Source organism: Prinia subflava, chromosome 2 (assembly GCF_021018805.1).
Source record: "Prinia subflava isolate CZ2003 ecotype Zambia chromosome 2, Cam_Psub_1.2, whole genome shotgun sequence".
Classification (NCBI taxonomy): Eukaryota; Metazoa; Chordata; class Aves; order Passeriformes; family Cisticolidae; genus Prinia; species Prinia subflava.
In genome coordinates, this window is record NC_086248.1 from 67,055,665 (window position 1) to 67,069,883 (window position 14,219).

The window sequence follows — 14,219 nt, forward strand, 5'->3', positions numbered from 1 at the left end:
ACTGACACAAACCACTAATTAACTTCACTGACAGTTTCTGTAGATGCAGGTTAAATGAAGTTGTAATTATCTCTGGACTAAACTGGTTTGTTGGTCTCATCTTCTGTATTTTGGTTTCGATCAGCAGGTAATGCTCAGCCATCCAGCAAACTTCCAGGTAGTGTAGCTGGCCTTCATTTGAAAGGTGCCACAGTGAGCTGTGCCGTGCTTGTCTGACATCACCCCCCCGCCAGATGTGCCTTAGCAGCCCCAGGAGAAAGGATAATATTTATGACTGGGGAAAACATAAGCAGCATCTCCCTCCAACAATATGGCCCACACATGGGCAGTGGGGGGCCTGCAGTGCTGTTTTACAGCCCTGCCCTCCCAACACTTGTTTTCCCAGGATCATTACATTACCAGTAGGAAACTGGCACCCATTTGTTTTCTCTGGGGAGAGTGGCCGCAGTGGTGCAGGCCTGTGAGTGTGCTGTGCACATCTGCATCTACTGTGAGGCTGGGAACAGTTCCCACCTGTGTTGTCTCTCTTTTCTGTCTTCTGTAGATCTTTTTTGTGTGTGTGTGTCTGGTACAGGCATCAAAGGCAAAGTAACAGATGAGAATGGACTTTGACTTGTATTCATTTTAGTCTCAGAGGTGCTGAAGCTGTTGAATGAGGATTGTGTTACCCATGGTACAAACCTGACTCTGACAAAAGATTGTCTGCTATAATTATCTCTGACTCATGGCAGTCATTATTGTGTTGTTTGGTAAGTGTGAAGAATAGGAAGAAAAGAAATAATGAAAGTATAACTTCTGTAGCACCAATTACCTCAAGAGTAAATCTAAGCATAATTACAACAAAACCACTATTCAGGGTTCTGCTGTATTTTAGTATGTGGATGCTTTCTAAATACAGCTATTTTTTATTTGATTTTTATTCATAGAAGTGATGGATTCTTAAAAATTTTAACCATTGGTTAACATTATTGTTCATAATACAGGACTGTTAGTGTAAACAGGTAAAAAGTCCTTATTTTGGTATAGTCAGTTTAATTTGTTAGAGATAAGCTCAGAGTCAGTGTATCTTGGGAATCAGCATTGAGTACCTATGGGGACTAGGGTATGATGAGGTTTGTTTTCCTTTAAACAGTAGTGTTTAATTTGAAGCAATGTGAGTATTTTGAAGTTAGCCCTGGTTTGCTGTTATCCCAGGACTCACCATTTTTGGTAAGGATTCTTTTCCATGAAAGGCTAAAGGGTAGAAGAGGATGTTTCTGTGTTTTAGTTCTTCTAGAAGAAGTTGTTGCTGTCTCCAGGCCCTGCATGCTATTTCAAGCAACAGAGGGAAGCTGCTGCTGAGCATGGCTGTGAATGAATGCAGCACTAGATTCTTTGCTCCAAAGAATCTAGTGACCCAATTTCTGTTAAGATTTCCTGAGAGGCACCGATGTGCCTGGTTGTATTGGATGGTGTATTTATTATTACTACCCAAATTCCTGTGATACTGTCAGTGCTTAGTAACAGTTATGATGAAAAAGAACCCATAATAAGACGTGCTTCAAAATGGTTGTGCTGAATTCCCACGCTATGTGCCTGTCACAGGGACCTGTCCTGGGAAGCATTGGCTGCCCTCCTTTTCCACTGGGCACAGGGACAGTGTCCAGCACCTCTTGGTGAAAGCTGGTAGCACAAGAATTACAGTATATTTTGTTACGATCTTTCCCCTCTCTCTATCTGTGCATAAGAGCAGGAATTCCCATGGATACAGTAACACAAAACCTTCATGAGAGAAGCACAAGTCCTCACTACAGTTCCCTTGACACAACCCAAAGTAGGGTCAGTGCTGGGGAGTGATGATAGCAAAGACAGAGGCCAGTGATCTGTTTGTATTTGATTTTAAAGAATACTCTAAGGAGTTTTTTACCTCTTTTTCTGAAATTTTCCAGAACTCTTCAAAAGTTGCAAGAGAAACTGCTGCAAATTATTCAGAATAAGACATTGACATCACAGGACTATACCGAGCAGCTGATGCAGCCCAAGTAAACCTCCTGCTCTCTGCAGGAGTTTCTCCTGTAGTTACTCTGTTGTAAAGTCTCTGAGAAAAATCTTCCTTCTGTCATGACTCAGAGCTTACAGTAACACCCAAGTAGTGGCTGCAGTTAGGCGTGTTCATAACCACTTCTGTTTGCCTGCATTCAGACAAGTCCTACTGACTTACTTTATTGCAAAATGTTTGGCCATGTGTTTGAGGAGTTTGGGAGATGGGAAGGCAGATTAATTTAATATTTATTCAGACATACAAGTTCACTTGTTTACACTGTTTTTCCCTTTTGGCAGTTGCCTAATTTTTCTGCCTTACTACAAAAAGGTGAGGGGGTGATACCAGCTTTTTCCTCTTCTCAATGCATCAGCCAGCAGGAGATGCTGTAATCCATAATGTGGTTTCCCTGCCCTCGTCTTTTCTGAGACCAAGCCTATTATATTAGAACAAAGCTTTGCTCAGATCAAGAATTAGGAATCTCAAAAGCCATGTGTTTCACTGCCCTATTTGGCAGACACAGGCTGAATAATCTTTACTTGTGGTACAACAGAAAATTTTAATTGCCCTCTCATTGGTTACCATGTGTGTCCCTTCCCTGATGCTGGTGTTTCCCTCCTCATGCTTTGGATGGCAACAGTAACAGCCTGATTGTTTGAAAGTACTATAAGAATGTAATTGAAGTTACTACAGCCTTCACTAAAGGGCTCTCATTCCTTTCCTTTGTTTCTCTGATATGAATATGTTTCTCTGAAATGAGCAAGTACAGAGTAATGTAATACAGAGCTTCATTCTGCTACGTATACCTATGACAAGTGGTACATGAATTGTAATGTCATGAAAATTAATTATGCTAATCAGTGAGGGAAGCACTTTGCCATGAGGAACTGTGTCTGGCTTGCAGATACAAATGTCTGCAATGTGCTTCTCAAAATTAAACTAAAACCTGGAAACAGTTAACAGCTAGGAATTTGCCTAAGCAGCTATTCTTGTATCAAGACAGACCTCCTGGGAGAATTAAACTTTTATGCTCTTGTTACTTATGACAAATATTTCCCACTAATTTCAGCAAGCAGTGTCGTCACCAGCTAATGTGTAATATATCTCTCACCAAAGTAGCCGTGGGATACTCCTTTGATTTTCTTACAAGTAATCACAGACCAAACCCAGACACGGTTACCTATGGGGGCTGACTCTGCACATTTTAGACTTGCACAGCCCTTGTAATTCATGCGCTTGGTGAAGAAAATATTCATGACCTCTGTTAATTTTCTTTAAAATTTTGGAGGCCGTTATTTGTAACTTCAGGATATGATGCAGATTATCACGTTTTAGTTTCATGCAGTTTTCTGTAAACAGCCTCTGCAAGGATTAGAGGTTTGTGAAGCTTTCTTAATGAAACCCAAAACTTTGCAAACTCAAGTTGCAAAGCCCTAGACTTAGATCAGTTTCACTCATGGCCATGAACTTTTAAGGGAATCTGGGATATATTTCAAGGAAGTTGCTGTCATGTTTCACTTGATGTGGGCTTGTATGTTATTGAAACTGGAGAACACTAGCTGGTTTTATCTGAGGCTTAGAATTTTCCATAGGGCTTTACATCAGAGTTTTGGGGCTGAAATAATTCAAGGGTAAGAACCCAGTTACAGCACACTAGTAAATCTAGTTTACATGACCACTAGGGAGTAGAAAAGCTGTGTACAGTCACTAGTACAAAGCTGGAGAAATTAAAAAAGGCTATTTGACTGGGAGGGGCTCATTCAAATCAGCCAGTCATCAAAGGAAATAGATGTTTAGTCCCGCTATGATTTCATGATGTGATTGATTTGCAGTGAATCCAGATTAACAGGCCACTGATAGTGTGGTCCTGATAAAGAGGAATCTTCCCTGCCCTAGAGAGGTTGCTGTTGTGGCACGCCTTTGCTACTGCTTTCCACCCCTGGATAGCAGTGTTCCCAATAAGCAGCAGTTTTGGTCCTTGTTTTCTTGTGCTGTGAGAAGAAATGTCCGAATTCTGGATTTTTTGCAAGGTTTGGGATAAGGTGTGGTTGCCTGTAAAAGGAATGCCAATTTGCTTGAGCATCTCAGAGTCTGTTAATTAGGAAGGGAGATCAGAGCCCAGCCTAGGCAGAGAAGTTGAAAGTCATACTAAAATACTTCATAAAGCCAACACTTCTGAACCAGCATTTCCCTTTCCAGTTCTCATTTATGTTCTTTTCTAGCACTGAAACTGAGGAGAAAGATCAAAGAAAGTATCCAAGTTCACCAAGTTAAAAAACGTGTAAGCAAGGTTTATTTTTCTTTCAAATTAGCCCTTTATAAGGGGAAATTCTCCAGGGATTTTTGTCAAAAGAATTAAAAAAGAGAAAATAAAAAAAAGCTTGGTAAAGGGCTTAAGTTATATTTCCTATGGAGACAGCCTCCACTCTAGTGGTGGTGTTTGAGGGTCACTCTTCGTCCTGGCTTTGCAGAGATTCTCTGTATTTTTTCTTTCACTGAAATTCCATAGACAGTAATTAAGGAACTGGAGGCCAGCAAGAGGTCAGCAAGCCTTCATCAGTGAAAACAGGGATTGTTTGCCATGTACAACACTCCCTTTTTTCCTTGTGGTGAATAGAAGGTTTGCTTAGAGCTGATGACTTATGCCTTTCTTGCAAGTTATGCAGCTAGCGAGTAACTAGGGGAATCAATCAGAGAGCAGAAAACAGCTAATTGAGTCCAGCATCACGCTTTTTTCTTCTTTACATATTCAGCACTGGAATCAGAGCCAGTTTGGTGTCTGATAATGTAACTCGAGAGAAGAGGCATTTTGTGTGCAGGATTCACAGCAAATTCCATACTTAAGAAGAAGTGTCTGCTCCTAAACTTTAGGGTTACAAAGCTGACAGCGGTTGAGGACTCGGGGGAAAATACTCGAAACTGAGCTTTAGGCCTATAAATGCCGAAGCTGGTAAGTCACTGAGCATGTAGCATGATGTGGAGAGGATGTGCCTCCTGTTTCAGAGAGGGAGAAAGAGAAAAGGCTTTTGTGGTTATTCTTAGGCACAGCACAGCATGCATAGCTTTTCTCAGTTTTCCTTTTCCTTTCCTTGGGCTTTTAAGTTCTTTTCTGTCCTATTTTCCTGTCTCTGACTTTTTCCAGGCATCTTTAATAAAAAACTTTTTAAAGTTAGAATGGTTGGGATTTTTGGCATATGGAAAGCCTGTTAGAAAGAAGAAAGGACACGTGTAGCCACATCTCCTGAAGGGAATAGCAAAATCTCTTTGCATTTACTATAGAGCATGTAGTTCTGAGGTGACCTAGCCAGGGCTGGGGGATGTAATGTGATGTGTCTGTGAATCTAAACGTGATTTTTTTCCCCACTTTGCTGAACAGAAATTGTCTGATAATGAAAAGAATTGCAGTTTAAGTTTAATCAGGTATTAAAAGATTTCCTTTTTTCTTAGACGGAAGGTTTCCTAGAGATTTCAGTTTGGAGCTGAACTGTTACTGGGCATAAAGTGAACTGTAAAATTATAACATCTCTCTAAATGGCTTCACACGGCTCATGTAAAAGTCAAATATGCTTGGGGTTTTCTCTGGAGCTGAAGCAAATTAATCAGTTATGATAGCTTTAACTGAATGTTGTCCTAGTGTTTCTTGCAAATTTTTATTGGGACATGGCTACCAAGCTTTGCCTGTTTTTTAAGGGCTGCTGCTATAACCCTGAAGTGTTTCCAAACATAGTCCTGTCGAAAGCCAGCTACTTACTTCTGGTTTACATTTTGCCAATTAATTCCAAGAACGCTAATAAAAATGTTAGTTCTCTGTCTCTCACTCTCCCTCTCTCTCTGTGAAGCACTAATTCAAAGAGGGAGGTTAAGATTGTTATTTCTGTGGCGTGTGAAGTGGGCTGGATGTTAGAGAGCAGCAGAGCAAGGCGTGTGCCTGCCTCCCGAGCAAGCAGCAGCAAAGAGTCTGCGTGAGAAAAGCAGGAGAAAAAGTGAAAAGAGTGCCAGGAGCAGAACTGTCGAGAGCTCCTAGATTGCCAGAGAACATCTGCTAATTTCCTATTTGTTCCTGAAAGTAAAGCTCTTTACTTTGATCTTACATATGAGGTGATGCAAAGCGTGGCCTTTGGAGGTGCACAAGTAGGGAGTTTTCCAAGGTGAAGGGAGGTGAGAGCTGGCACAGGAGATTTATTTCTTCTGGATTTGAGACCATCTTCATTGTTTGTGGCCACATTTGTTTGCAGTGAAAAGCTGGGCAGTGGCTACGGCCTCTCTGTAGCTTTCCAGCCGTGTGGTACGTGGTGGCTGCAGTCCTGTGCATGCAGTTCTTGGGATTTCCAGATGCTGTTAATAAATTCCCTGTTTCCCTGCAGCCCTCGGCGCGTTTGTGCAGCCAAGCTCTCCGAGCTGGCGGGTTTCCGCACCGTGAGAGCATCGCAGATGCGGGATGCACTTGCTCCAAGGCGCGGGGAGGCGGCTCCGCCCAGGCAGCCCCGCCAAGGGGCCCCGCGGGCCGCGCCGGCAGCCCGGCCGAGCCCCGCGCTCGCTTTCAACCAGCGCGAGTTTTGTGCATCGGCTTTGGCCAATTTGCTATGGTTTAGGGCTGTGGAGCCAGCTGTCTGCAATCTGATGTAATGTTGCCCTGGAAACCAGAAATGAAACACTTAAGCATTCACCACAGAGTTACTACATACAGCATTAGCCAAAGTAATTAAAAGTTGAGCCATATGGGCTTTCGGATGGAAAAATTTGGAGCGGAGGAGATGGAAGTTAAGTTGTTCCTATTTGCAGTACTGCAAATCTGTTTGTTGTCCCCTTGAGGGCACAGGGAGAGGCCTGCCTTGGCTGTGCACAGGGGTGCAGGGAGCTGGAGGGGCTCTGGCTGTTTCATCAGCACATTAAGGACACTGAGGCTCGGCCTGGTGGAAGAGCCGTGTGCCAGGGGCCAGGAGGCGTTGGTGGACAGGGTGCAGCATGGACTCCTGCAGTGCCGGAGAGCCTCTGGCTGAGCATCTTGCAATGCTCTCTATAACACACCGTGTCTACCCTTCTGCACTGGTGCAGCACTCTGGAGTGCCTGTGAAGGGGAACAGAGCAGGAGGGGGCTGTCAGCTGCCTACATCCAAGCCCTGTGCCAAGGCCTCTCTGCTGGAGCTGTCCAGGAAGCCGTTTGCCCAGCCTGCCATGCTATGGGGACATTGGGGTAATTTTCCCATCTGAAGTCAGGAACAGCTACCAAAAAAAGCAATTCTGTCACCATATAAAGAGGGGAGGGTAGAGTGGGTTGGGGAAGTCAAAGCATGAAAGTTCAATGATTTCCAAATATGTCGGTTATGGCCTGAATGCTTTACATTTCTGTTTTCTGTTTAATATTAGCTATAAAAGAAAGCACTGCTTGAGCTGGAACATTAAGCTCTATTTCCCATGTGTCAAAGTGGAAACCTTTGATAATTCCAAGGCCTTTCTTAAAAACTTGATTCAAAACCAGGAAGCAAGTGAAGAGTAACCCTTTTTGAAAACGCATTCATTTTCAAGGAATTTGCATTATTTGATATGAGATTTCCTGAGCAGCACCACTGGTGTAGTCACAATTTTTAGACCTTTTTGCATAAACTTACTGTCCATCCTTTTTCACTGTAGAAGATTTCTCTGTCACATGCTACCTAGTATGATAGGAAGTAGGCTTCTGGAGTGAGACTGTCTTTCATCTACCTGTAAAGCACAATCTGTTCTCACCTACCTGCAAAGCACTGGTGATAGAAAGGATCTGTCGCTGCTTGTGGAGAACCCCAGCTCAAAAGGGTACTAGGAGTCCTCTAGCATTGAGGAGAAGCAGCTGGCACTTAATTGTGATTGGGCTTTATTTATTTTGAAGTATGGTGAGCACCTTCTGTATCACCACTGATTTCAGTACCTTGTGCTGAGGCTGTTTTGGCACTTGCTTTTGGCGTGGTGAATGCAAATGTCAGACATTGTAAAAGCTGTTTCTTCATTGTTGTTCAGTCTTCATAACCCTGAGGAGGCCCAGTTCCTTATCAGATATCAGTGGGACAAAGCAAAGTAGGACTAGCTGTTTATTCTTCAATGAAATCCTGGGTGGGAGGACCAGGTGTGAGCTGTTCTCCAAGTCTTACAGAGCTCTCAGTTTCAGAAACAGTAGTCTTGCAAACTGAGGGTGTGCAAAAAGTAGTGATGGAAAACAATTCCCTAGAGTAATTGCATTTAAAATAAACATATCTTGAGTGCAGAATATGCATGATGGTTGCTTGCCAGGATGCACTTAATGGCCCAAGAAGTCTTGACTGAACTTCTTGATTACAGTCAATAATCCATTCATCATCTTATCTAAATGTGTCTGTCTTGTTTGACATATCACTAAGTTGGCCTAGGCATAATCTCTGAATTAATGCTCATGTTGTTGCTTAATTTACTTGATGTAAACAACCCTGGTACTCTTTATAGTCCTATTTTTCCCAAAGGAAGTTTATTAATTACCTAGCCAGTCTGTAACCACAATAAACACATTTGTGCAATTCTTGGATGATAGAATGACAATTCCTACTGCCGTATGTGGTCAGCTTGGTATTCCTCCTTATTCTGGAGTGATGCAAAGTTTGTGGAAAACTGGTAATGGACAGTGCCCTTGCAGAAATTTGTTGTTTGCTCTGGTGTGGTTCTGGGGCCCTTGTGAGGTGTATGCCTGGGAGGTAGGTTTTCAGAGCTGCCCTGGCTCTGTGTGTGCCTTTGGAAGCATTCCAATGCAGCTGCTGATTGGTGTCCTGCCCCATGGCATCTGCCTGTAGTATCTCATCCTGGTATTTAAGTGCACCACAAAAGTAGAAAGCATTTTTTATGTTCGGCCTCTCTTACTCATCCTCCAGATAAGCAGACAGCATTTTTGGTGGGAAGAGAAGGGGATGGCTTTTTTTTGTTTGTTTGTTTTTACTTGGCTTGCATCTCTTGGGGAATCTTTATTTTTAAAAGTTTAATTAAGGAGAGGGAGAAAAAAGGATGAACACACTGTGGAAACCCAGATAGCTGCACTGACAGGAAGTTGCATGAGGGTTTTTAGAGCTGACCATTAGGAATGCTGTGAATTGGCTGGGACTGTGAGTGCAGACGAAGTAAGGTATACGATCCATACCGCACTCCAGCTGGAGCCTGTGCTGTGTGCAGGAATGTGCAGCAGCACAGGATGCCAGGGCTGTCCTGGCCAAGCCAGAGAGCCCTGCTGGCCTCCTCTCCTCTCCTCTTCCCTGCCCTTCCCCCCACCGCCTTCCACATTCTGAACTGATTAAAACAGAGGAAGTAGCACGTTGAACATTGGATCTGGCTCGAAAATCGAAGTTGTCTTCTCGTTCACAAGGAATGGATTGTTTCAGCTTGTTGTGTCACTGCTGCTGCAGAGAAGGGAATTTTTTTTTGTCTCTGTAATGTTTGATACTTGAGGGAAAACAGCTGGAACTGAGCATGCTGGATCAGATGCAAAACGAAACGGGATGCTGGGGAATATGGACTGCACTGTATATCTGAAAAGGTCAGAGTTTTCCCTTGGTCAGTGCTGGAGGAATGCTGTGTCCATCTTAACTCCAGCCTCAAGAGCCTTCAGGAGGAGTGTAAGGAGCAGGGAGGAGGAAGGGAATATTTTGTAGCTGTGGCAGTCCGTGAGTGAGGCAGATGAGGTCTCCTCCTTCCTTTCCTTCCCATCCCTTTCTTGTGCTGCTGTTTTTGATTTTCTGGGAAGACTGGGAGGAAAAAAAGAGAAGTCGTCAGTGACAGAGCTTCAGTTTGGAAAAGCTGTTTATAACCAGGTTTAAACAGCAAGTTCTGAGATGCCAGACACACCAGGGACTGGCTAAACCACGGGAGTATAACTGGTATGGTAAGAAGAACCCTGGAAAAGAGCCCTGCCTGAAACATACTGGAAGAGGACGTGGAAGTAGTTATTACACAATGCATGTGAAGAAAGACAAGGGCAGGAATGCATTTCAGTGCCTAGGATCTTACGTTGCACAGATTTAGAAATCAAAATGGTATGTCATGCTTTCAGAAAAAGAAAAAAAAGAAAACAAGAAAACGCTCAGTAATTTAAATGTTTCTCTCTGACCCGAGCTGAAAATATAACACCAGTTACAGAGCTGCATTGACATAACGCAGCAGATGAGCTGGGTTAACTTGACTTGAAGGAGCAAGCCGTGGAACTACTGCGTTATTAATATTCCCTTTGTTTCTTTGCCAGTCAAGAGAACAATCCGATGATGAAACAGAGGAGTCGGTGAAGTTTAAGAGGTTGCACAAGCTGGTGAATTCTACTCGCAGAGTCAGGAAGAAACTCATAAGAGTTGAAGAAATGAAAAAACCCAGCACAGAAGGTAAAAAGCAACATGGTTAAAACTGTTTGTGTGAATACATGTTTCTGTTGAGAGGGGACAGAATGTGGAGGGTTGGGAGGGTGGGGTGGAGTATTCATGAGGGATGGTAGGAACAACTGCCTTGTCTGTTGTGCATGCCTTAGGTTACTGAATTTTTAGGCTTTTGAAGGAGGAAAGTGACAGCCTAGAATGTGGTTACTGCTGATCTGGTGTTCTCAGAGCAGTGCTGGAGAGCCCCTCATTAAGAGATTAGAAGTTGGCTTATGTTTTATGCCCCATGCTGGGGAGGGAACGAGCCTGGGAGCAATCCCAGCCAGCTGCCCCACAAGCTCAGCAAGGAGATAAGTGGAGCCATTAGCACACTGCTCCCTCCTCCCAGGCCCTGGGTGGCACGCAGGTGAAGCTCCTGCTCATTTTGGGAGGGTAGCAGCTGGCTGGTGGTGCAGTTGAACCACATGGCATCACCCTGTGGCAAAAATACAGAACCTCTATCAGATATTCTTGTGGGATAGAAGCTGCCTCATGACTTCTACTGCTGGGGGATCCTGTCTGCAATTTGGCTTCTGAACGAGCTCTGCTCCCTACAGAGAGAAGGGAGGAGGAGGAGGGTGGGGAAAGGGAAGTGGAGTTCAGGCCCTGGGAACAGCATGCTGCAGCGTTAACTCCGGATGACCTGTATGCGTGTGTGAGCACTCAGATTAATGGAGCCTGATCCTCAGGAGCCTCTCTGCGCTGCTGTGCTTGAGTCCTCACTGGAATTGTGGGCACCTCTCTATGTTGGTGGCCTTCCCAGCATCGTGTGCCAATTCCCCTCAGCTCTGCAGTGAGCTGAGCAGTATTATGATTCTTTCCTAGTGCACTTCAGGAGAACACGTGCATCTTGCGTGGCAGGAAGCTGCTGGCAGATCTGTGTTCTAGCCTGCCTCTCCTGCATTATGGGTGGTGTTACTGGCTGGTGTGAAAGGCACAGGCAGTCTAGAGCCCTGGAATGGACAGCTGTCTCTGTCTGGAAAGGTTTTATCACCTCATACGGTGAGCATAAAGCTGGGATACCTTGGAAACAAAAATGTGGATTTTGAGATGGGACAAACAAAATAGGAATATTTTTCCACTGCTCTGGGGAAAGATGGCCCTCAGAGAAGCCTGTCCTACCTCCTCCTCCTCTCTCCATGAGCCTGGGAAAAGCTGCAGGGAGAAATCAGGAGGAGGCTTCAGGGATGGGAGCAGATGCAGGAGCAGACAGCGCAGGGGCTGCTGGACATGCAGATGCCTTCCTGCATTTGGACCAGACTTTCTCTTCAGCATATTATAAGTATCTGTCTTGCTCTCTGTATCCTCTCTTACAGTGTTTTACCTCCTTATTTCCTTTTTCCCTCAGTCTTCCACTTCACTCCTTCCAGGGTTTTTATTTCCATTGAGTTTTTCCACCCCTGCCCCCTGCAGAAAAAGCACTGAACTAGCAATTCTATCAAAAAAAAAAAAAAGTTGTTTATTCTCCTCCCTTCTTTTTCCATATGCTGTCTGTCTTCTCTAGCTCTAGGCTTCTCTGACTACTTTTTCTATCAATCTGAAGTTTCTTTGTAGATTCACTCTTGGAAAACTTGATAGCAGAACCAGTTACTGCTAAATAACAATGTGGATTAATTCTGCATAACTTCTGTATAACTCGAAGCCCCCTAAGTAGCCAAGTCTACCTTAGCAGTAGATAGCTATGACTTTTCTTTCAGGAAATTCGATACCCAAATTTTCATATGGCAAATTAAAAGTGCTTCACTTTCGTTTTGGACAAAAATGCTGTCCATCCCAATCTCTCATAATGCAGGTCTGTATTCCCAATTGGATATGTCAGAGGGCCGTGCAAGATCACAAAAAATAGGGTGATCAGATTTGGGGTTTCTGTCTGTTTTTCCAAGTTACCTGCAGTTGACTGGATTGATTTTTGAGCTGTTTGCTATGGTTCTTTGAATTTGCGTTATGAATGTGAAGTAATGTGAAATCAAAAGTGACTAGGTTTTGGGGAGTTGGCTATAATATTTGATTGAGTAACATCAGTAAAATTTAAATAAATTCCTTAATGTTTAACAGCTTTTAGTATAGTGTAAGAGTAGACTTATTTTGAAAACTGACATGCAGTTTCCTGGAAGAAAGATTCTGCATAATCCTACTCCAGAATTTCTTCACAAAGAGCAACTTTGCTGGATTTCCCTTATGTGTTCCTGTAGATTTTAAAGAAAAGCACACTAGTCTCAGATTCTTCTCCCACATTTCTATTACTGACACTGTTATCACAATGAATATACATTTGGCCAAACTGGTACTTAGTAGAATTTGCCAATATCTGAATCCATATGTATTTTGTCTTAATCTGCTCCTAAGTGAGCCAAATAACTGAAACTTCCTAATTCCTGGGCACCATTCTTATATAGCACTTAAAAATGCATCACATCTACATCTGTGTCATGGCTTTGTGTCATGGACTCACTCCAAATAACATCTGTTACAGTGTTCACTCACAATGCATATTTTACAAGCTGTTTAAAAACATATTTACTTAGTGAACTAAAATTGTTTATCTCAGTCCCAGGAGAATGTCTATTTTCTGTTCAAATTAAGATGTAGAGGGGAAGACGAGCAAGCTGGACAATCCAGGGAAAGTGGTATCAAAACAAGACTCCAGTCTACAGACCTACCCCGAAAAAATTATCAAGAGTGAAAGTTGCATGTTAGATGTGATCCACTATTCCTTCAATGAGCTTTATCATAGTAAAATAGCATCTTAGGTTTCAACAAATGTGTGTCAAATATATTTTGCCAACAGAGTGAACTGAAGGTGAGGCAGGACTCCTACACAGGGCTGCTGATCTGTCATCATGAAAGGTGTCCCTTGTTATTGAGTGAGCCGGTTTAGTAAACCGTAGGTATTTTGGTAACAGTTCAAATTTGGCTCTGCTGTAAGCCTGTGGAAGCAATCAAAGATTGAAGGCAAAGTTAGGTCCTTAAGAAATTTAGTTTGCCAATAAGTAAATGCACTCATATTTGTGTGTGTGTGATACATAGCTATTAATGATGTGAAATTTGTCAGGGAGACTGAGGAGGATATGTACTTTTTTTTTTGACTCTTACCTTGTTATTGCATCTAAAATCTGTGCTTATACTTTGCTCAAAAGAAAACACCAGAGAAATGTTTCTTATATGATAAATTTTTAAAGGAATTGCAGTTTCAAGTTCTTTATTCACTTCTCTCCAACCCAAAAAAGAAACCTGGCCCATGTCCAGTACTTATGTTGCAAAATATTCCTGTGAAATATTTTCTGGAAAAATTTGGTGAAAACTAAGTGTTTCTTTCATTACCAGGACACTGTTGAAATTGGCACATCTGCAGTTTGACCTACTTCTTCATTTTTGCATCTGCTAAATAAATTCTGTGTGATTAAAACTGGTGCCTCTTCCCCCATCAAAACCCCAGAACTTTAAATTTCATCCTGGGGTTCAGATCCATAACTTTGTGTGAAAAATCCTCCTTTCTGCAGTCACAGGAGCACTAGGTATTGAGAAAATGGACCTGAGAGGTACTCTTGTTTGGGTTTGAATACCTCCGTGTACTTGTGACCTATTGTAAGCTCACTAGAGCTGAGTATCATAAGAAAAACAAGAGAAACGGATCCCAGCTCCAGCTTTTAAGGGCTTTTTAGTGGGAACATCTGTGGTCTTAGCTGTAGATGAAAGAGAGAAACTTAAAATAATGGTACGTTTACTTACAGGATGTTGTCTTCTGTCTGTTGTTAACTAATCCCAGCATTCTCACTTCACAAATGGAAGGAGCTGCTTCAGGTTTA

General features: G+C 42.9%; 1 protein-coding gene across 5 annotated transcripts in view; it reads left to right on the forward strand.

Moving 5' to 3' along the window:
- The window catches only part of SASH1 (SAM and SH3 domain containing 1), a 527,201-nt gene that overhangs the window by 486,413 nt on the left and 26,569 nt on the right, over positions 1 to 14,219 (forward strand). For 3 of the 5 annotated variants that reach the window (XM_063390359.1, XM_063390360.1, XM_063390361.1), the window contains exon 9: positions 10,251 to 10,383. In XM_063390359.1, the coding sequence (XP_063246429.1) occupies positions 10,251 to 10,383 (133 nt within the window). The other 2 variants (XM_063390363.1, XM_063390362.1) reach the window with 2 other exon arrangements.